At 42.6% G+C, this 23,737-nt stretch overlaps 1 protein-coding gene across 26 annotated transcripts in view; it reads right to left on the bottom strand.

The window, feature by feature from the left end:
• NRXN3 (neurexin 3) overlaps positions 1–23,737 on the bottom strand; it is a 1,041,771-nt gene that overhangs the window by 952,925 nt on the left and 65,109 nt on the right. For 22 of the 26 annotated variants that reach the window (XM_061463692.1, XM_061463704.1, XM_061463706.1 and 19 more), the window contains exon 3: positions 4,039–4,056. The exons of the other annotated variants lie outside the window; for them this stretch is intronic. In XM_061463692.1, coding sequence (XP_061319676.1) covers positions 4,039–4,056 — 18 coding nt within the window. The remainder of the gene's footprint in view (positions 1–4,038; positions 4,057–23,737) is intronic. 26 annotated transcript variants of the gene reach the window in all.

Genomic DNA, 23,737 nt, shown 5'->3' with positions numbered 1-23,737 from the left:
GGAAAGGACATCTCTGAGAACATATATGATAGAGGTAAAATCCCAAATAATGCAAACCATGTGAACAGGGAATATTTTTCCCCTATTTGTCAGAACGCAAGGAAAAAGAGTCACTAAATGAAATTCTCAAGTAACAGGTGTAAAAAAATAAGTGAAAAGCACATTCCACATTTGAATGATTAAACAATGGGACTTGTTATCACAGGATACTGTGGAGTTAAAAAACATTAGTGGATTAAGAAAAAGACTGGATATGTCCAGATAAAATACATCCAGCAACAACACCATGATCTTGATGCAGTATCAGGTCAGAAAATCCTTAAAACAGTGACTACCAGAAACCACAAAGGTGTATCAGGACAAAACCAATGCTAATGTAGTTTCTTACACTTCTTCCAAAGCTCCTATTTTCATTAAAAAAATGCTTCTGAGCTAGATGAATTCTTGCTCTGACCCTCGTGATCACTACTGCCATATTGTTGCAAATGGCAACATGTTTCAGTGCAAGAGAATTCGATTTGAGGACAGTGTCTGTGCAAAGAACATGCAAGAATAAAAACAGTGGTAGTATCTGTGATGAAGAACGTAAGTCTTTACAAAGTGGTTTCAAACACTTGTGTGAGTGGAACTGAAGATAATGGCATGAGTGGATTCTTAATTTGACCTAGTACCTTCTATGAATAGGAAACTTCAGATGGGCTCAAACACAATTCACACATTTTCATGCCCAAAAAGCAGAGTTCAGCTTCAAGAAAGTAATACATGTACGCTTAAATGACGATGTGGAGTTAGGGAGACAGAGGAAAACAGCAGCCCTGACATGAAGAAGGGAAAGCATTGAAAGACATGGTTTGAAAGATAAAGAGCTAGACCAAAACAGTGTTTGCATGCTTGTGCCTTCATGAATCTCTGTATCCTTCGGAAGGCTTTGTTCAGGCAAACAAGAACTAGTTTTTCCTCAGGGCCCCAGATAACTAGGTCATTTCTACTGGGTTGTGTCCATTCAGTTTCATGCAATCTGTAGTCAGCAGTAAAGTTGTGACAGCAAACTGCCCAGAACTTCATCTCTTAGCCTTCTCCCCTTGAACATCAGAGTATCTCCCCCACAAAGTGGATAAACATGACATGAATAGGAAAAGCACTATATAAACTCTGGCACCTCCCAGGCATCAGTTCCAGTCACCATAATACCACGGATCCGTACTTAGCTCTTTCTCCTGCACATAGTCTTCTACTAAAAAAACTAAGTGGGACAGAACATGTCACTTGCCCCTTGATCTACTTGTTTTTTCCCAACAATTTGTCTTCCACAACCTGGACCACTGGCAATGAGTAGAAGGTGCAAATATATGAGTAGAAGGGGCAGATATTGTGCAGAGGTGACAGGGCATCCATTCTGGTTTGTGCTGCATACTGCTCTCCAAGAAAAGCACTTAACCTCTGTAATAAGGCTCTTAATCTCCATAATGTTCAGCCCAAGAACTCTAAGCATGTTGTGAAGGAGAAGTGAGGCTGTAGCTATAAGCCCAAAGGGAAAAATGAAGTTCTGAAAGGAGAAGTTATGTCTCCTCTACATGACACAGTGAGTCAGTGACCTAGCTGAGTACAGACAGTAACAGTCCCAAACTCCAGGGCCCAGCTCTAAATACTTGACTTTGCTGCTTACAATGCAGTGGTCTTATTTTGTGACAGGGGACATAATATTTGCAGGGCAGCTAGGCTAACATCTGAGAAACTCCTTTCAGTTGTGAAATAACCCAGATGGGATCTTCAGTTGGCTCTTGAAAAGAGCATAGCACTGCAGCCCCTATTGCTGGAGGACCCCTTCTTCACAAGCAGAGACCATGCAGCCAGGAAAGGCTCATACTACACACTTCTGTTTACTTCGAACAAGACCAGCTTCTTTGCACATTGCAGGAACTGCACCCATCAGAGCTCTGTGGTTCCCACTGCTGCCAGCCTCAGCCTATTTACAGCTACCTTCTCTTACTAGGGAATTAGTTCTAACCAGTATATTCCACAATAAAAAATACTCAGTTAATCAATGGTCTCTTTGCAGCCACTCTGCTGCCTGTGGATAAATAGTTACCACTAGATCGTAAAATCCCTAATTTGTCTTGCAAACAGTGGATGCTTGAAGTAACCATTCTGACAGGGGCCCAGGGCTCTGGCCTCACAATAGAGACAGCTGGATAGGCAAATAGGAAGAAAGCCTCTGCACAGTCGGGGAGAGGGGAAGTACAAAACCAAACCCTCCTGGTGGTCCATACTGCTGCCCAGTTATGCAGCAGTGACAGTATCCTCCCCAGGAGGAGTGCAGAGTGATTAGACTGCATGGGAGTAAGCAGTTACAGAGCCCAATAATGAGATGTGGGTAGTTGTCAGGCTGAAAACACACAGGTGAGTGCAAGAAGAAATGGAAAAGAGCATGCACATGTGACTAAATCCACGTGGGAAAGCACACAGCAGTCCTGAGAACAAGAACACGTGTGTGAGCGATGGGGAGAATAAAAAATGCACATCCAAGCATTTAAATTATGAGAATAAGATGGCAGTGGGGCAGAAGAGCCCATTCAGAAGCAAAAGGATGGACTGCCCCAGGGTGCTCACAGTAGCAGCAGCATAGTCCTGTCCTGGTTGTGCCACCTCTGCTTGGACCCCTACTACTGATGCCGTCATCCCCTGCAAACTGTGCAGGCCTCGGAGATGACCCTAATGCTCTTCGAGACAATGCTTGTTTGTGGCAGATTATCATGCGTGCTAATGGTAGAGTATAGCAAGGCCATGCTTCCCAATCCAACCATCCGCCTCTGCCACAGACACCAACAGCCTCAGGATTTGTTGGAGAGACTTGTGACTCCGAGCCCTTGCTGCCTGTCCTGTCAGATCCTGCCGAGAGGAGACAAAAGTTCCTGGACACTTCAGACTGGGGCAGAGAAGGGTTCTCAGTCTCATGGGTCAGTGAAAAGATTCAATGTTACACTTGAGAGATCCTTTCTCTCCAAGCATGCCAGGCAGCATTTGCCATTTGGCCACTTCCATCCCCACTCTTGCCAGCTGAAAATCTGATTATCCAAGTGTAGAAAAGAAGCAAATTGAATGGAAAACTCATTCCAGATCCAGGTTAGGTTTAGTAAAAGTTATGCAGAAGGCTGAGATGGAAAACAGCCTCAACTCTCCCATCACCCCACTCCAGCCAGGGCAATGCCAGCTGCTTCCCTGGGCTCTCACTGCCATTTCACATAATGGTAACCCACGTGGGGCTCCCTGAGCATGAGGTAAAAATTAGTTTCTTAACTTCAGTGGCAACAGGATGTGGACTACAGTGTAAAGTCCTCTAGTGCAATTTACCTTTGCAGCTGGTGTCAGGGGACTCAAACCATTCTGGCAATGAGAGAGGATCCTGGGGAGGGAGGTTTGAAGTTCTCTGTGGTAAAATACTTCCTGATGGAAAAATTTCCCAGATAAACAAGCACACAAAACATTTTTTTTCCTTTTAAATTCATGATTTTTGCCCTGTCATATAGTAAACTTTTGATATCTAAATAAGATCACACATCCACGTTCTGCCAGAAAGGTACTCATTGGGTTTTAAAACCTAAAATAAAACAACAACAATAAACCCCTTTGCTAGCAGAAAGGAAACTCAACAGGTTGTCAGTGGATTACCAAATGGAGTAGACTGCAGATAGAGAAGGAAAATGACTGAACTATATTTGTACACTAGACTACACACAGATATATCAGAAATAAACTGTATATAATGTGGTGTTCAAAGCCAAGTAATTAGCAACACAAGCAACCATTTTCAATGTAAATTTCATGCAGAAAACATCCCTTTAACTGACCAACACAGTGTACTCTTTGAAGAGGGAAGTTTGTGACCTTTGATACTTTTTGCAAAGACTTTGCAATCCAGACCCTGTGATGTCCAGTATGAAGATTTGTTCTGTGTGCTTTCAGGAAGCGGGATGAGATTTTCTGCCCGCCACCACACCATAAAGAGCAGCCTTTCAGCTCAGCAAAAGCCACACTTACCTGGAATATGATTGACATCTGTCGAGGTGTTTTCATGGCAAGCAGAAAGCAGAAATAGAAAAGAGAGAGAGAGAGAGAAGAGAAAAAAGCCATTAGAAATGCACACAGCAACTCAGCATCCTTGCATGGATATCAATTTCATGCAAAACCAGAAGTAATTAGGTCTGTTTGAAGGCCACCCATGCAAGGGAGGAGGCACTGGCTCCCTCTCCACTGTGCATGTCAAAGTGAATCCATCATCATATCTGTCCGGAGAGAGAGTTCCTGGAATCAGATAGAACCAAGCCACGTCAGTTCCTGTAAGAATATCAGTTAAAATATTCTACTGTTTTTCACACACAAGTGCAAAAGAAAGAAACAAAACCAACCTGCCTGCAGGAGGTTTCTATTGCACATAAATTCAAGCAAGTTTTCAGAGAAAAAAGAAAAGAACCTGCTCCCCTTTTATTAGGGGCCATGTGAATTTATGACCAGGTACAAGGCACTCAACATAGTCCCAAAGTCCAGAAGAGAGCCCATTTCTTTTCATTCCTCCTACCCATCATTCCCAAAACAACATCCTTCATTGCAGACAGCAGTACCAATGGGGGGAGGAGTGCCAGAGGTTTGCACATCCCATATATTGACTTTTCACAAGATGCTGAGTTCAGACCAAACATCATTTAGCATTTTTTTGCTTTGTGACATAAGACCACTTTTCAGAACCAATCACATTAATCCCCAGAATAAATTAGTCCTTTAAAAAAAGAGAGTAGCAAGACTATGTAAATGCTAGTACGATCAAAGAAAAGGCATATCTTTGAATGCAGTGCCTGTTTGGGCAGAGCCCACCAATCCCAGAGAATGTGCTTTTAAAAAAAAATGCTTCTCATAACTTTTTTTAGCATCCCAAGTTTAGTCTTCCTCTGAACATCTACTCTTATCATAACACCATGAGGGAGGAACTCCTGAAATCTCATGGGATGAGAGTAATCAGTATTTTCCTTCCAAAGCAGCTATCCAAAAATAAAAAGTGAATTTGCTTGGGCAAACAGTGGGGCCAGGTCCACAGGCAGCATTCTTCCCTGGAGGCTTGTACATTACCCAGGAATTGGGCTGCTGCAAGAATCACCCTTCCAGTAAGACTACAAAGCAATACATTAATGATTTGGACTACTACAAGTCCTGGGCCACTTCTGCCACAAGTCTAGGAGTATGTCATGCTGGGTGCTTTGCCTACGCACAAAGGTCTAAGAATATATTCTCCTTACCTGAACATCCCCTCCAATTTCCATCAGTATTTCCCCCTTCCTGCCCAAACCAGCTGTGCTCTGTGAAACCAGTGTCACTTCTCTTCCAGACACACTTGCATTTTGGTGGTGAGTGACTCCTGTGCATGTTGCTTATTGTTTACCACTTTGTAATGGCTCCAGAATCATTTGAGGAAAAGTCCCTGTGGTACATCACACATATATCAAGTCATCCTTCCCTAAGGAGGTAATAACCCAAATAAAACAAAGCATAAAGAGGGCCTTTTGCATCAACTCATTTAATATCCATAGCTTTTACTAAATATATATGTCAGATTTGATGAGTGTTATTTGTTGCCTTTCCTCTTAACACATAATCTAAGAATTGGTGTCCTGGCATTCGAGCCTGGAAGAACGCTTAGCACTGAAAGTTGGCCTGAAAGTAATTATTTTTAGGTAGCAAAAGGAAACAAGTGTCAGGCAGCAATGCGTGCACTGAGGATGGAAGGCAAATGGAGGTGAGAACAGAGGCAGAAGGAAGGAGTGCACTTTTAAACACCACTGCAGAATGTGAGCACAATGACAAAGAATTTACAAGACAGCAGCTAGGTCTTAGTTGAGATGTCACTTGGGAAAATCAGTGACAGAGAATATGATCACACATTTCAGAAGAGGAAGAAGGGAGCACCATAAGGCACTGAAATTTCTGGGGCAGCCAGCAGCTGCCCTAAAGCCTATTCTACACAAGTACAAAGCTCTAGGCCCATGTTGTCCTCACAGTCTCTGCATGCCTGACAAAGGAGCAGGCACAGCTGCAGCCTGGGCTACCTCAAGGGCCAAGGAACAGCACACAGCCTCACTAGGGTGTCTGTGTTTCAGGAAATGTGTAGGATGTTTAGGGAATAAAAAGGATCAGCAGATAGAAAGGGCAAAGGAAAGAGCTAACCAAGGGTGAGCAAGGGATAAACACATTAAACAAATAAGAGAAGAGGCAGTTGGCTGTAACTGATACACTGCTTGAAACAATACTTAATTAACTGTGCGTGAATTAAATAGGTCATGAAGCTGTTAAAAAGCGGAACAATGAAGTGTTACGAGCTACACCAACATCTCATAAAAGTAGTTTCTCAATGGCAAACAATCCCAGGCAGACAGCACAGGGATTTCCTTTTAGCCGTATTTTTTGTTCTGATGTCCCTAAAAGCAGGTATCCTCAATCCCTGTTGGTTTTACCCTTAGCTTTCTTTTTGATGTACCTTTTTTGGAAAGTCTCCACTGAAACTATTTCTATATACATTAGCTGCACCAGAAAAGTCACTGTTTGCATCGCTGCAACACTTTTGCAGTATTAACCTATGTGACAGCCCAGGTCATTAGTGTTAACTTCCCACACTAAAATACAAAGGGAGTTTCCTGTATTGCAGACACCCCCCCCATGTGGTACCTGCTGGCAAATGCTGATTTTTAAATGGTGAAAGTACTTGTTTTTTATTGTAAAAACACACATGAGAAAGCACTGCTTTCTTTGTGAAGACAAAAATGGCATATAGCCAGTCAACCCTCACAAAAGACCCTGCAATAAATACCACTGGGCATACAACTGAAACTGCCATTCAGGTCCTCACAGCAAACCCTGTCACACCTCTGCAGTGTGGTTTGCCACTCCACTGTGGTGCCCAATTAAAATTGTGGTTGCATATATCATCAAAAGGGATCCTTAATAAGAAATCTCTGATTCAGTACCTTATGGCTGGCAGCTCCACAATTAGAAGAAATCTAACACCTCAGGAAAGGTAGAACATAGAGATGGAAAAGTGACCAGACTTGGGGAGCTGAGCTGACTCTTCTTCAGACCCCACCATCTGAGACATCTCAAACTCTGTTCATGTTTTCTGGTTTGTTTTCAAATGGGCTGTTTAAAGCGTGTCCCCAGTCTCTTCCTTTTCCATCAGCGCTACCTTCTTCCCCCCACAGGGACTCCTACCTGCTCCAGGGGACTAAGGAGGTGCAGTGTTCCCAATCAAACAGGGAGCATGCAGAACCCATAGATAACAAAAAGTCCAGTGACCATGTGACTTACTGCCATGCTCAGAACATTTCAAACACAGAAAGGTCTTCTCTTCACAAAAGACAAGGCAGAATTTGCTTTATCCTATACACGAGAGTCCATTTATTGCTCCTTTGTAAAGGGCTAAGCTGCAAGCCAGTGCTGTTTGCTTTTGTTCTTAGATGCTAATAGCTGGGTTGAAAGAGGGATCAGCAGGGCTGCTGCCTTTGTCTGTTGCAGCCCCAGCCATCTGCGTGGGGTGGAAAGGGAAGGAGGAGGATGAAGGGGAGCAGGAGGAGCAAAGCAAACATTATTATAGCTCAGATCATTCCCGTGCCTGTAGAGGAAACATGTGAGGTATTTTTTAACTCTAACATTTTTAACAAGAAGTTTAGCAGTAAGGGAAGGTGTCATGAGAGCACACTTCTCTCTCCAACTGGAAGACAACGACAGCAGACTTTCAATGCGCACCAGGCCTACCAGTACACATCATCTTGATCCGAAGAGATCTGCTTTCATTCCCATCCCCATGATGCATTCAACCTTGTCCCCTGCTTTGATGGGCTGCGGACACTTGTCTTCTGCCAGCTAAACTGACAGCCACTCACTGAATTCACACATCGCAAACCAGCTGTCAGGCAGAAGCATCCTAGGTTAAATGGAAATAAGCACCCAGAAATGAATGGCACTGTCTTGCACTGTAAGTCCCTCAAGCTCTCTGGCATCCCCCTCCAGGGTTCTCTGGTTATCAGCTCTCTGCATGCCAGTGTGTGGGGAGGAGTGGGGAGCAGGAAGAAACTGGGGAGAGGAGGAGGGCAAAAGTTATAACACTTAAAGGCACCTGTTTGTCATAGAAGACCCACTCCCAAATAAGAGAGATCCTGCCATTAGATAGGAAAATTACCTTATTCTGAAGCTCATTCAGTTACCAACACCTAAAAAAGCTTTGCTAAAGCAGATCTAGCTCTCAATCATGCTGCAAATACAGAAAATGGATAAAGGTACAATGTTACTGACAGAAGCATCACTGGTTGGGAACTCTCAGTCACTTAACTCTAACTCACTGATATATGTGAAAACAGTTCAGAGACCATAGATTGATGCATTTATGGCAGCCTGTGAAATAATTCCAAAGGTATGTGATGAGCCAGCCTGGACTCCTGTGGTATGCTAGTAAGAGATGCTGGCAACTCAGAACCAGCCAATTTCCTCTTAACCAAGCTCTGAGGCAACATTTTAACAATATGATGAAGAGCTGCATTTTTGCTGAGCTTAAAGTCCCTCAAATTGCAATGAGAAAAGTCTTCATTAATTTGATACTTCAATAAAGTGTGAATTCCAGATGCTAATCTGGCAAGTGGTCTTATTCCATTCAAGCCTGGTCTGTTAAGATATAGCGAAATATATGGTCCTACTTCACCTCCTACGCCAAGCTGTTAGGGACCAGTGTTGCTGATGCAAACCTGTAGAAGCCCCTTGCTTTTCTCTTCAGGACAGGGTGGTTCAAAACCACATGGGAGTGTTACAGCTACATAAAAAAAAAAATAGCATTTACATTGTATAAACAGCTAACAACAGTTTACTTGAGTAAAGAACTGTAATTTGGCACTGTAGTGAGATCAATCCCAAGCATTAGCACAATATCCCTGTAGTGCCCATTTTCACACAGGAGATAACCACCCTGAAGTTTGTTGCATTTATGGTTAACTGGATTAAAATCCTGGCTGCATTAATCATAGAAGACTTGACATAGAAGACTCGACTTGACTTTAAGATTGCCATGATTTCATTCCTTGTATTTACTTAACATCTTCTGCCTTACTCTAGTAGTAGGCTCCATCCCTGTTATCTTTGCACTGACTTCAATGGAATTGCCACAGAAGCAAATCTTACCAATTCTGTTTAACTTCCTAAGCATTTAAGATACTGAAACAAATCCAAGACCACTCAAGCCTATGATGTCTGTCACTAAGCTGCACACTGGGATCATGAAGAACTTCACAGTACTAGCAGGTGGAAGCCTTATTGTCTCACTCCAGAAGAACAGGACCCTGTAATTTGCGTTAATGGAGTGTTGAACACTTATGATTTTATTCAGCGGAGACAAGCGGTGACACATACACAAACAAGTTCATTACAATCAATTACATTTCTCTGTGTCCTTTGTCCTATGGGATCTCTTAGGCTTCAGTCTCTTAGGAATAGCGCTCATTTCATATGTTGTATAGAATTGCAGACATTTGTGGTACTGTGCTTTTGCACAGCTAATACTTGGGATCCCAAAGCGCTTATTAGCTGTGAATGTAGGAATCATTCATTCAGTACTGAAATGCAGCCAGCTCTGAAGTGAAAGAGACAGATGTTTAACAGCTTACAGGAACACCATACAGCAGTTTAGCTGTCACGAGTTAGAACAACAAGAACTACTTAAAGACGCAGAATGAAACTTGGCTGATTCTACTAAAAGTGCCATGAGATTTTAAAGCACTCCTGATTTAAATGAGGTGAAGGGATCTGAATTCGAATCTTAACTGAATGGTTAACAGTGATTTGAGGCTTCCAGTGCTCTTCTCCATACTGCGTGCATTCGTGTTGTGGGCAGTCTGCCCTCTCCAAAGGGTCAAATGTGAGGCTGACTGACATGTGCCTCAGTACGTCACCCTCTGAAGTATATAAAGTTTGAGTGGATCTCACATCTGCTAAAGAAAATGGCCCCTTTGCCTCAATTCTTCTCTCAGACAACCAAGATACTCTGGCAGAGTATGCGCTACAGCTGGCTGGGGAGATACCGGCAAGTCACTATGGTTTTGCTACAATTGCCTGGCCATGTAGAAAAGTGCTTTCATAACATGGTATAGACGGATTTAAGTATGCCTGCTGCTTTCAGAAACCAATGCACAGAGTGACTTAGCTCCAGTAAGAGTAAAAAAAACAAAATCCCTCTAATTAACTCTGTATCATTACTATTCGTACATAAAGCTGCTTGCTGATTTCACGGCCTTCAGTGAAAGTACCATCCCCTCCCACACATCCCAACAAATATGTTCATGTATATTCCTTGGGGCCTGGCTATGCTGCTGCAGAGAAAGCCAATAGTTCTGTAGCCTACTTACTACTAGCAAAAATCCAACTGGAGTTTAATTACTCAGTGCCCTCCAAACAATCTGTTGATCTTCACTTAAACTACCTACATACATTGCCTGAGTACTCCAGGATGAAGCTGCTTTCTATTTCACCCTAGGTGCCTGGGTGCTAGAGGAAATAGAGGATTTGTTCCCTACTACTACATGTCCATTCAGGAAGTTGTGGTCACAGTCTTGTGGAGTACACAAAGAGAGAGACGTAACTGTATAACTTCTGCAGAGCAGATGCGAGCACAAAAACCCCAGAGAGTCCTCTGTATTCATTAGAGAGAGAATGAGAAGACACTCACCATGCAGAACAGGAAGTTTTGGTTTAATGTTAGAAAAATTTGGTAGCAAGAGGACAGTAAGGTTCTGGAATAGGTTGGCTATTAGGAATTAGCCACCAGCACTGGAGTCTATAAAGAAAATACAAGTATTCCTCATTAATTTTTCAGATACATCTGATCTTGTCTTGGAAAGACTAGCTGACCCTTGAGACCTTTTCCAATCCCATTTCCTACGATTTTATTATTCTAATTCAAAATGCGCTTTCCCCAGGCAATCCCATCAGTAACAGCTGCCAGGCATCACAAAATAAGAGCTTCAGTAATGGAGCAGGGCAGACACCAAGGCCAAGCCTCTGACAGCAGCCAAGCGCACATACTCAGGGAAGAGACAACGGAACCAAGTACTTTAATTAACAGCTTCCAGCAATGACAGACTGGTGGAGGTTGCACCATGATCAAAACATTTAACAGTCCTTGATGGACCTTTCCCTCCTTCACTTTGATTGGTCTCTTCTGGAACTAGAACTGATACACTGTGAAATAATGTCTTCATTTGTTCATTTAAAACCTGCAGCTGAATACATCACATTGGGCATACCCCACCTGTTGCTTTATAAAGTACTATAAATAAAAATTCTCTACTCAGCTTCACCACAGCACTCTTGATTATAACTGTCTCCCTCACTTCCTGCTCAAGCCACTTATTTTCTAGACTGAAGAATGCTGGCCTACCAAGACCCTCTGCACAGGGCAGCCATTCTGCGCCTACAGTGAAAAGACATCTAAGTTATCTACAGCAACACCAGTTTTGAATTCTATCCTTGCATTAGTTGTACCAGGCCATTTGTGTAACTACTATATTTTATCACAGGTCTAAACCCATCAGAAGCCTGTCCCTCCCTTAGGGGCATACAGTACTACACAATCTGGGCAAAAAATCCAATGAGAACAAACCCATTATTCTTGTCAGAAACACAGGCTGACAAATTTATGAATAATACAGACTGTGTTTGAACAAATCAGCCTAAGAGCACCCTACCTCTCTGGAAATCCTTGTTCCTCACTATGGCCTTGTGCAGACCCAGACCCCCTCTTCCCTTTCTCTTTAGCAGTATCATGCACACAGCCCTATAACGAGCATTTTTCTGCCCTAGAATTCACTCACAACACTTGGGCCTGTGAAGGAGGACTAGACATCAGAGGACAAACAAAGCATGTCACAGAAAAATATGGACACTCCAACAATGTGTGCCCAAGCTATGCATGCACAGTACCCAGTCTCCTACACAAACACTATGATTTGTCATTCAATGTTCCACACAAACAGCAAAAGCTGACAAATAGTTCATCATGTTATATACTAGAAGTGCCAAAGCTTTTTACACCTAAGTGGCCAGTCATAATAAAAAAAGGGAACTAAATGACTTCCTTGACTTTAGCTACAACATTTAGAACCACTATTTATAAACCATTCATATATTAGGAGCAGTGGCAGGGGTTACACAGAAAGTTGGGTTTCATTTTCATAGGTTATCTTTAATGGTAAAAAAGGGAAGAGATGATTTTCTCTTTCCCACTCAGCTCGGATGAAACAAGAACTTATGACCTTCTCAAAGCATACATTGCTCATACTTCTGCTTATTTTTTTCACACTTGTGTAACATCACCTAGGCACCTCTGTACCTGATCCCATGCAAACACAGCTGGAAATTCCTATCGCTATCTCCCTTCAAGGTGAGAGAACCTCACGCTTAGCAAAGCCTTTCAAAAACTACTTGCAAGAGTAACATTCCCACGGACAGCTGCTTCCTCATGTTCTAATTACAGCTGAAACCAGTTTCCCATTACAAGCCAAATTTTCTCTTGAGTTTAACAAGGACTAAATCAACCAATGTGACACTTCAATGGCTGCATCACATCATAGCAAGAGATGTTCTTGTAAACTGGAGGTGACTTACACAACAAATCTTACGGATACGGGAGCCAGCTTCTCTCCAATAGCCTTCCTATTTTAATTGACTTAGGCATCAGGAAGGGATGGCAAATGAATGGATGTCCCTAAATGAAATATGCTCCCCACCAGGAACGCTTGGATTCACCAGCATGGCTGCTACTGCTCAGATCTCTCAGATCCAGCAAAGGCAATAATGCTAGACAGTTATCAAGACATAGAGATAACAAGGAGCTTGTTGACAATGATGCACTAGAATGGACTTTCACATGCTGACCACCACAAAAACTAGCCTATTTTTGATCAGTTTTGTGGCTTACACTAAACTGAACTCGCCATGTGACCCAAGAGGCTAAAACTAGTTTCATTGTAGGCACTCTGATACCTGCTCAAAGTACTTAACTTGGGCTTGTGGTGTTTCACCTTTGCATCACCTGCAAGACTGACAGAGACTGAAAACCAGGGCATTACCCACCATATGCCACAGAGAGTACCTCTCCTCATATTAAGAACCTGCAGGCATTCTGCATATTTTCAGCTGTCTTGTTCTCAGAACATCACTGTGACAGCTACCAAAGGCATTTACTACCCCCAAATCCACTGCAAATGGTGCTGCCTCCATTCCTCTCTTATCATCCAAAAAATGATGGACAGGAATGAACTTCGGGCATATCCCCTGTGACATATACAGCACTGAGGATATTCAATAAATAGTAACACAAAGAACAGAAAAAGGAGTTAACACAAGGAGATTTGGAAAAAAAAGTGGTAAGTAAGCAGAGAAAGGGCTCGTTAAGCCTATGAAGTGGCCCAAGCTATAATCCATTTGCTGTACCCAGTCTTGGAATTAGTAAAACAAATCCCCTGATAAGTCTGACAGAGTTATTAAAGGATGTTAATATACCCCTCAGAACAATCTGAAGAAGCAGAGCTGGATCCACAGAAGGCTGTGACTAGCCTAGTCAGGCAAGGGTGCAGGAAGAAGAGGGACCCTTCTCCAAACCCACCTGAACCTCATTGACAGGGTTGTTTCCTCCTACCCAGCCTGCTCTGGAAGGGTTGGAGGCTGCAGAACAAGGCGGGAACCTGCAAGGAGGAAAATTCTCCATCCCCACTTCTGTTGCCAACCTAACCTTACATGAGGCAATGATAGATGCTGCTCCACTGGCTGAGCTCTGTGCTGTCTGAGCCATTCTCTGCTCACAGCAGGACTTGGTGCCAGGCCACAGCAGGGACTACATCCTGTACCACTGTCCTCAGAGGCCAGCACCTGAGCTCCGAAGAAGCAGCAGCTTGCGCAGCCTTGGAGGAGAAGGAACACTCCTTTGCCTGGTTACTCCTGGCACTTAGTATGCCTTGTACTGCATCACAGCATCCCAGGACAGAAACGGCATAGTACAGCCATCTGCAAGGCACACAGATGTCCCACAGAAATCAAGAGGTGGCATTTTCCACATTAAAAAGGACCTCTGACAAACTCCACTCAATATCACAGATACTGTATCTTTAGTATCACAGTGCCTCTTTGTTGGAAGATCTAAGTAGAATTAGCATTTCACCACTGAATCCAGCATACACAATATTACACACCTAAGATTCCTGAGATTATACATCTCATCTTGAAAAAAAGGGAGGAGGGGAAACATAACTCCCACTTTCTTTCTCAACACTGATTATAGGCAATACAGAATCAAATCTCGGTTTATTACAGGATTCAAATTGGAAACTTGTAACTCAGTTCTGTATGGGGAGCCTTGCAGAAGACACTGTATTCAAGGAGTTAGTGATCTTGACCAGGCCATGTCTACCCTGCTGGGCCTTTTACTTGGGACTTGAGAAGCCTCAAGAAGTATGCATGGGAACCTGCTAGGGTGCCCTGTGCAGCCTCTGCTGGATAGTGGTGCATGTTATGACAGAAATAACATCCCAAACCATCAGGAGAAGATACATGATTCTGTTTGCTACACACAGTAAAAGGTACCAGCATGGGAGGAAGGAGGAATATCCATCCAAGGTTCATCTGGTGCTGCATGAAAGCAGGGTTCCCAGCCTCTAAAACAATATAAAATTTACATGCTATCTATATTCCTCTTTGTCTTTTATCTTATTAAAATGTCTTTTTTATTACACCATTTGTTGCTGAGGCTTTTTATTTAGGTCCAGAAAAATCCCTGAACACTATATCTCACTCTTTCTTTCACTCACCTGTTCCCCCACCTGACACAGTGCTGGTTAGCCACATGGTGCTATCAGGTGCTGAGATTTTTGCTTCAGTAGGTCACTCAGGCCAAGGAACCATTCACAGTCTCCTGCACTAAACATTCATCTCCCTGAATTGCCTACTGATTTGAAAATAAAGACCGTCATCTTGAAATTTACTTTGTATCTATAATGCGCTTAGCATGCTGCTGGGTTTGGTATAAGTATCAACTAACTATTGATTCATTCACTCCAGTTCCAATGAGAATGGAGTTCCAGTGTGCCTGTAAAGTGAGAACTCTATTTATTACACATAAAGATATATAGTGCATGCTTCTCCAACTTACAATAATCACCCTGAATACAGCATGGGTAATCAGAAGAAATGCATCTTATTTTGCCCTCCCTCCTACACTTACATATCATTTTTAAAGTATGTGTTTAGTGGGGGTTTTATTCCATGTTATTGCTGTATTTGCTGCTGTAATATATATATTTAAATTAAACAGAAGTCATCAAGAGGTTCTATTGGAAGCATTTGCCTTGTTTATTGTTGAAAGGCACTGCTTGGAAAAGAGTAACTGCTGACTTAAGTAAATGTGAAACATAATGACAGGAAACAGCTGCATTCTGCATCTTTCAAAATGCTAAATTTTCTTCTGTGAATGTCTAAATGTAGACCTCCAGCCTGCAGTGGGATCCATGCAGATGCAGACCCAAGTGCATAATCACAGGGCAGGGCAGAACCTCGTACCCACTAAAATCAGCAGATGTTTCTCTACATTGAATGAACTAGAATCAGGACCTTAAAATTACCAGTGCTTGCATGCAGAAGAATTTTGGGTTTCTTTTTTCTATACACAGTCAAAAAACCTTTTGATTAATATGTTAATATAATACAGGTAAGCTCATACCCAGAACAAGAGAAAACAGCCAGAGAAGGTGCAGGAAAAAGAGCTGTGCATCTTTTGGTATAGAAAAAAAAAAGGTTTCAAAATTTCCACTGCTTCTTACATCTGTGAAAAGGAGTGTGCACAATAAATAGCTTCCATGTCCATTTTCTCACATCTATATACAAAAGACACTGCTGAGCAGCATAAAGTTCTTCACCTCCAAGGCACCAGTTCAAATCTACTGTATGTCAAAAAACATTCAAAGTTATTCCCAGCTAGCAGTCCTTCCATGACCTTAGTGAAAGCAGATGAGTGGAGCCCTTAATTCATATCCACGCTGATGTCTGAATATAGAAAAGCCACCATTACAATAACTGGCTCCCAACAGTACACAAATGTGTTGAGCACAACCCCCCCACCAAGAAGACTGCCAAACACTAGCACTAATTGATGCCTCACCTGGGTCTTACACACAGAAAGAACACAAATTCATCTCGTATTTCTAAATGACATCTCTTTGCAGAAAATTTCAATCAGATGCTTGTTGCACGAGTAAAAGCTAATACCTCTCCTCCAGGAACTGTTCTGCCTCACCAACCAGGATCCAGCTCTAAGTGTTCATGCACCAAAAGGATGGAAGAGGAAGGTGCTAAGACAGCATACGTCAGGCTGTCCCAGGGTGTTTGTACCTCCATGTCTGTGATGAGGTCATGGAAAGCTGTATCTCTCTCTTATTCCCCAAATAATTCAGGGCCTATAACTGCAACATTAACCAGAGAAAGCTTATTCTGATTACATCTTACAGAGCCTCATTCACTGCTGGGGGAGTAATCAGTCCCATACTCAGACAGCTAATAAAGACTTCCTCCACTAGAGCGACATAGCCCTGAATCAAAACAGTAACTATTAGGGAGCAGAGACACAATTCATCTTTGGGTTTCACTGATGGTCATACGCACTATTGCTGAGGTACTTGGAATAGGGACTGTACCTTCTTTTCTATGGCCTCTAATTAATAATAGGGCAATATCTGTTTTTTCAACTTCAAAAGTATGCCATTATGGACCCCACTGGAAATTACTGGAAAGCAGTAGCTTTCCAGGACAGTAGGAGAAAAGTATTTCAGCTATATGAAGGAGTGACTGAAGGATGGCATTCCTGAACTGGCATGTGACCTAGCTGCTTTTTCAAAGACATAATGTTTAACTACATAGAAAACTGATTATTCTATATTGCCACCTTGCAACATGTTGCAGACTGTCCTGGGTTCAGCAGTAGCAGTCATTTTTCTCCTTCTTGGTAGCTGCTGCAGTGCTGTGTTTTGACTTTCAGACTGGGAACAGAGCTGATAACAATGATGTTTTGGTTTGGCCAAGGACTTTGTGAGCCTCATGCTCTGCCAGGGAGGAGGGGAAGCCGGGAGGAAGCAGAGACAGGACACCTGATCCAAGCTAGCCAAAGAGGTATTCCACACCACAGCACGTCATGGCCAGGATGTAACTGAGAGTTACCCGGAAGGGCTGGGACGGCAGGGTTGGAGGAGGTATCGGTCGGAGCTTGGTCGGGCTGGGTGGGGGGGGAGTTATCAGTCGGCTGGTGGTGAGATGTTGTATTTTCTTCCCTTGTTATTTCCTTTATCATTATTATCATTGGTAGTAGCAGTAGTGATCTGTGTTATACCTTAGTTACTAAACTGTTCTTATCTCAACCATGGGAGTTGCATTCTTTTCAATTCTCTCTGTCCCTCCGGGAGTAGGGGGAGGGCAAGAAGGGGGGGAAGTGAGTGAACGAGTTACCTGACTGGGTTTAAACCATGACACAGACACAGGCACTAACATCTGCTTCTGAATTCAGAGAACCACAGCATCACAAAATAGTTGATATTTCAAGGGACCTGTTGAGACCATCTATTCTGACCCTACCTCAACCCTCCCGAACCCCCTAACTCCCTCAGGTCAAGCTAGACCAGGTTGCTCAGGACTTTCACTAACCAGGTTTTTACTATCTTCAAGGATGGAAGACTGCAACAGTTGGTGAAGTGTGCCTGGATATACAAACCAGCTCACCCTTTTTGAAAAAGCTGGATATAACATCTAAGTGGTTCACAAAGGTGTATCTTTGATGGGCGGGATATAGCCATAAATACACAGGAAGGTGGTCTACAAGATGTACATCTTTCCCTTCTATAGAGGAATGCAAGTTTGAGAAGAACAGCAGCACAGGCAATGATTTGCAGAGAACCCCAAGGCCACGGTAGAAATAAAGCTGGTGTTTCATTTGCAGAGTTATCGAGTTTCAGTACTATTTTTTGCAATTGAATGCTGCATCATACAGCTGAAGGAGCTGAAGATGAGTCTTTGTATTAAGGGACACCCACAAGAAGAAACATTCAAGTATAGTACAGTCTAATAGTGCTTCAAAGAGAACTTTAGAAAGCAGATATTGAGGCTTCAGGTAGAAGTTGAGTCTCTAATGAAAAAATGATAGTATAATGTAGATCCTGAAGGACTACTAATACTGGTAACACAGCATTAAAAACAGAATACATGATTGGATCTAAATGCATATGTATGTGATATACTAATATCATTGCAAGGTGAACCCCAAGAACAGAATATTAATCCAGCATGTTGCAAGAACAGCATGTAGGAGCCATCTTTTTTACCAGGGGCTTGCACAGGTTCAGATAGCTTTAAGCAGCTCCTACTTAAAACTCGTACTGTGAGAAGTAACTCCTCCTGTATGAGAACTTGTTGGCTTGTATGAAAATCTCTTGAATCTGTAAGAAGCAAACTGGTATTCAGATACTCACCTCCCATCTATCATGCACAGAAGCCAGCAAACAAGGAACATTTACCTGCAGGTCATTCCAATATACATCCACATAAGATGGAAGAAGGGTGGGGGCCAGCTGTACAACTAGACAGGTATGACAACCCAAACACTGTCTTGGTAAAGGGTGATCAGGAAAATCATAGTCTTGTACTATGATTTTCTTAATCCTGAATATTAGGCAGCATACATGGGGAAGTTATAGAAAACTACATAGTTGCAAAATTAAGCCAATAGAAACGCAGCACAGGCTACGTTGTAAACAAGTCTGTCATGGAATATCTGTATTAGCAGAATGTACGAAAGAACATTTTTAAGGACTTTTGCAGCAGCTACCAGTTGCTGGATATGAAAAGTCTGGCAAGGAAGCTTGCCAGGTTGGAGGCGTAGAACAACAGGGTTAATAACACTATATCCAGATCCTGATGATTTCCCAGTGAAAGAACAATTGAGTACATCTCCCTGGCTGTTTATATAATATAACATTATATGGACATATTGCTCATCAGCTGTGCCACAACAGGATTCTCTAAAACAAGCAGAAACACTCTGCAGACTAGCCTGACAACTTTCTATTCCAGGGCATTACTGTAGCTTCATCTCCTTCCAAGAGCACATTACCCACCACTGCAGATAGCTCAAGTGGGTATCTGTACCTTACAGTGATATTGGTCTGGAATGGATATGAGGATTGTCCCTGTGGGAAGGACAAGAAGGAACATCAGTTTTCTCCAGGATTATCCATTAAAAGTTGAGGTGGAAATATATGATCCCCTTGCTTTTATGGTGCCTAGGATATATTGAACTCGGCTACAACCACACTCTAGGTCAGAGCTGAAGCCTAGCTAATAGTATCAATTCTGCACACCAGTATTTGGGAGACACTGTTTCCTTCTTACCAGTGTATTACAGTTTAATCCCCACTAGAGAGAAGGGAAGGAGAAACTGTTGGAGCTTCTATCTACTGTGGGAAGTAGAACACTCTCTATTCCAAATGATAAATGTGTGATGAACCCACCACAATAACACAAAGAACAAGGAAAAAAAAACAAACAAACAAAAAAAAAAAAAAAAAAAAAACAAACAAAAAAACAGGTTTTGTGTAGGAACACTGAGGTCTACAGCACCAATCCAAGGTACGTGCTACAGACGGGATGATGGTATTCAAGAACTGTGAGTCATTCTTAAACTTGGAGATTTCAGTGGGTAAAGGTCCACTTTGCTATCCTAAACTTCAGACAGGGGACAATTTGTACGCCTCTGCTAGGCTCCTTCAGACCTAGGACAGGGAAATACCCTCCCTTATTATTTGGTGTAATGTAGCATGAGCAAAAGCTGCTTCTTCATTCCTTCGTAGTCTCTTGTATGACTCCCAAAGAAAGCAACACCCACTTCTGATGGGGGCAAACTTTCTTATGAGTGACACCCTGAAAAAGGCTAAGAAAAAAGATATGAAAGATTAAAATGGTCAGATAGCTACAGCCATACCATGATTTACAAAAGAGGATGAGGTTGTCTCCAAAGATTTATCCACTAAACTCTGAAAATGCTCCTCATCACCACTGCAAATTTGCAGGTGTACAATGTATATAGGCAATATTAAGGAAGATGATGACTGTTATCCTCCAATATCTCACTAAGCTTGTTGGCATGATATTCAGGTTGCTAAGAAAGTAAAAACTATCAATCTGAGCATTGTATTCACTGCAATTCACTGACAAAATGCAAAACCCCAAAAAGCACAAGTTGGGCCTTCTGGTATTTCAGAACATGCAATCCTGTCCTGTATTACAGCTATAAAGTCTCAAGTGAAAACATTCATGGTTGGCCTGAACCTCTTTGTCTGTTTTGAATGTCTAATATTCCCTGGTAGCACCTTGCCACCATGGCAGACAGTCAGTGTTCGGGATGTCCGTTAGCATCTGCAAGACCACCCTGCAAACCCTTCTTTAATAATGTCTAAACATGTCTCTCTTAAAAATGTGGTAAATGCCATGCTGCCAGTTTTCAGTAGTTCTTCCAAGTCACATTTGAGTTGGACTGTTCCTCATAATTTTATGCCCTACAGGATTTCCTCCAGGAAATGCATGACAGTCAAAGATATCATATGCTGTCAGAAGTAACGGCTTTAGACATATTCAGTCCCACAGAAGGAACTGAAATCCCTTCTCTGCTCATTTTGCACTGGGTATTATTCAACTGATGCTGGCAAAGAGCTCTGGCATGGTCAAAGAGGGCTGTTTATTACTGTAATAATTTTTATTGGACCATCTGACATCTTGTAAGCTATGCTTGATAGCTTAATCTCCAGAGTCTCTGAAACTTGAGAACAACTTCCAAGCACTTAACAGCACCTTAATATGTGCTTGTTTGCATGATATTACTTCACCAGATGACAAGGATATAACAGGTCCTTTGGTAGTGAGCATTAGTACTACTTTGTCACTAGATCTTAGTCTTCACAATCTTTCTCCATACCAATAGGGAATTAATGTTCCATTGTCTCAAATGCAGTGCAGCCCACCTTCTTACCAACTCCAGATCATTCAGCAATACACACCTCATGACATACAGACTATTACTGGTTTGCCAGATACTGGCCAACTTTGGGCTACAAGGTTTGAGGCAAGACCTTAGCAATCACCTTAGAAAACACACGACCTGGCTCCACTACCAACGATGATCAAGATAGCTTGGAAGCTGTGTCTCAGCACATGAGAAACATCAGCTCTGGCTGTTTTCTGCCTGCTATCTTCTCCCCACTTGTCTTTGCTTTCCTGTCTGCTGTAGGAGGCCCTGAATGAAGCCACCTTGGCTGGAGCTTGCCTCCAACAGGGCCTTCAAACACTGTTCCAGCAGATGGAGCTTTTACCTCATGTCTTGCAATTTACACATTGTTGTGGAAAATGACAACCGGGCATCTGCTCCTTTCTAAGATTCCCACACACAGAAGAGATGCCTGCTGTGTCCACCCCATATAATGATTAACCCTGGAAAATATAAAGTGTTTAAAGCTGGCAAGGCTTTGACTCCCAGAGGGGTCAGGAAGAGTCAGTTCAGACAGACAGGGGCAATTCATAACAAACACTCTAGGAGATAATGGAGATGAGTATTTTCTTAGAAATTAGTTTAGCTTGAGTGTGTTAGTCTTGTTCTACTATAGCTCTCTGTCGTAAGACCTGGAGGGAAATCGAGGAAGGTCACAGCACCTTCACATCATCCTATTAAAGAGATACTCAAAGTTCCTACAACTCCTCTAATTTCATGTATGTGTAATGTGTGGGCCAAATAGGATCCACAGTGATACCTGAAAACCTAGAAGACTTAGTCCCCAAAGCCAAGAGCAGAGGAATGAAAAAAGACTGTGCAAGAAAAAAAGATTCACGCGTTGCTGCATTGTTCTTATACCTGGCAAGGTTCTTGGGACACATTTGATGAGGGCTAGGAAGGTGTGAGGAATGTGTCTACAGTATCAGGTGGACAATTCTAGCTAGCAAATCAAATATCAAAAGGAGGGAGATTTAGAGCCATCCCAGCAGATGTTCACGGAACAGATCCTCAAAAGATGTTGATACTTCACTTAGCTGAAGACAAATACTATCATGCAAATGTGAAAGTACAGCTTTACCTTTCAGCTGGGTGCCTTGAAGGCTGATCAGTGTTCGATGCTTGGGCAGCCTTCCTACCAAACACAGTGTGACTGGGTTCTCCCTTGCTGACTCGCTTTCTTCCTCTCCAGTTGCAGAGCCCAGCCTCCCTTAGCTTTGCCTCAGAAAGACTGCTGTGCCTGCCAGTGCCAGCTTGCAAAACCTGGCCTGGCCAGTCACAGCCAGGAGGCTTTTCCCCTGCCACCCATGATCATCTTGACAGTTCTGCTTTCTCCTTACATCATCTGTCATCTCTCTCTCTCCACCTACCCCTTTCTGGAATCAGCCTCCTCCATCTACCGCATTAGGGTTGGGGGCAAGAGGAACAGGGCCATAGTCAGATCACTACCTGCTTCTTTCCTACTCCCAACAAAGTGATGAGTCCAACAGAGCCAGGGCCAAGCCTGGATGGGACAATTATGCTGGAGAAAAAGCACTGAAAAGCAGCAGAACCATAAGCAGCTATAAGAATCAACTCACCATACTTCTGCTCTGAGGGAAGGAATGGCTGGACTGTTGATGTTTAGGTGTGGTTTGCCTTATGAAAGACTGCCAGAAAAATTTAAGGAAAAGATCCACACAGTCATAAGTCTCAACACCACTCTTCAACCATCTAGAGCAAATAGCTCTAGCAGTACATCTCAGTCTGGACTGGCCACTCTCTGTCTCATGGAATCCACTTTGACAGCACTATCAACAAATGTCATGCCTGATCTTGGCACTGCCTGTTAGTTTAGATTTGTTTCTTTCTGGCCTAGTTCTGCTGATGAGTTTTATTACAGACCTGAAGGAATTCCAGTGATAGGTTTCTTCACAGCACCACAATTAAATTCTGTTGTGCACTGCAAGAAAACCATCCCTAAGTAATGTTTACAGCTTCTAATAATTTAATTTAAACAGCTTCTGTAATAAATGCCACATCAGAGCTGTTAGTTACCCCTGAGCGGAGCAGCCCTACTCACACTCCTGTACGCTATGCAGTAAAAAACAGAGTACCTGTTGGAGGACAGTATGGTTAAATGCAGTATGTCACAATTACATAGGAAATGAGAGCACTTTCTGCCTAAAGAGCCTCTACTCAAGTCTTCTCATTATTCTATTGTTTCCAGAATAAGCACAAGATCATCATGCCCCTTCTGCCACCATCTTCATGCTATACAGAACTTTCTGCTCACTTGTGTGCCTGTTATTTGCCAGGCGACTTGGTCTTCAAGGGTAACACTAGAAATGGGACATACTGGAGTTAGTTTCAGTGTCTAAAGAGACCATTGGGCAACAAACACAGAATTAAAAAATCTCCTAGAGCATTCTTTAAGCTGCTTAAAGAGCAAAGATAAAAAGCCCAGGTCTTTTCATGTGATCTTGTCTTAAAATAGCCAACCAAAAAAAAGTCCAGGAAAAAACTCTTCTGTCTCCATCACATATGAACAACCTTCTACAGATTCAGATCTGTCCCTCCGCTGGAAGTCCTGTCTTCAATGGTTCATTG

This window comes from Pezoporus flaviventris, unplaced genomic scaffold (assembly GCF_033815535.1).
Source record: "Pezoporus flaviventris isolate CSIRO_AGI_PZ_B2104156 unplaced genomic scaffold, CSIRO_AGI_Pfla_v1 ptg000036l, whole genome shotgun sequence".
NCBI classification, from domain to species: Eukaryota; Metazoa; Chordata; class Aves; order Psittaciformes; family Psittacidae; genus Pezoporus; species Pezoporus flaviventris.
The sequence above is the reverse complement of the archived record's forward strand: the minus strand, read 5'-3'. Positions and strand labels throughout refer to the sequence as shown.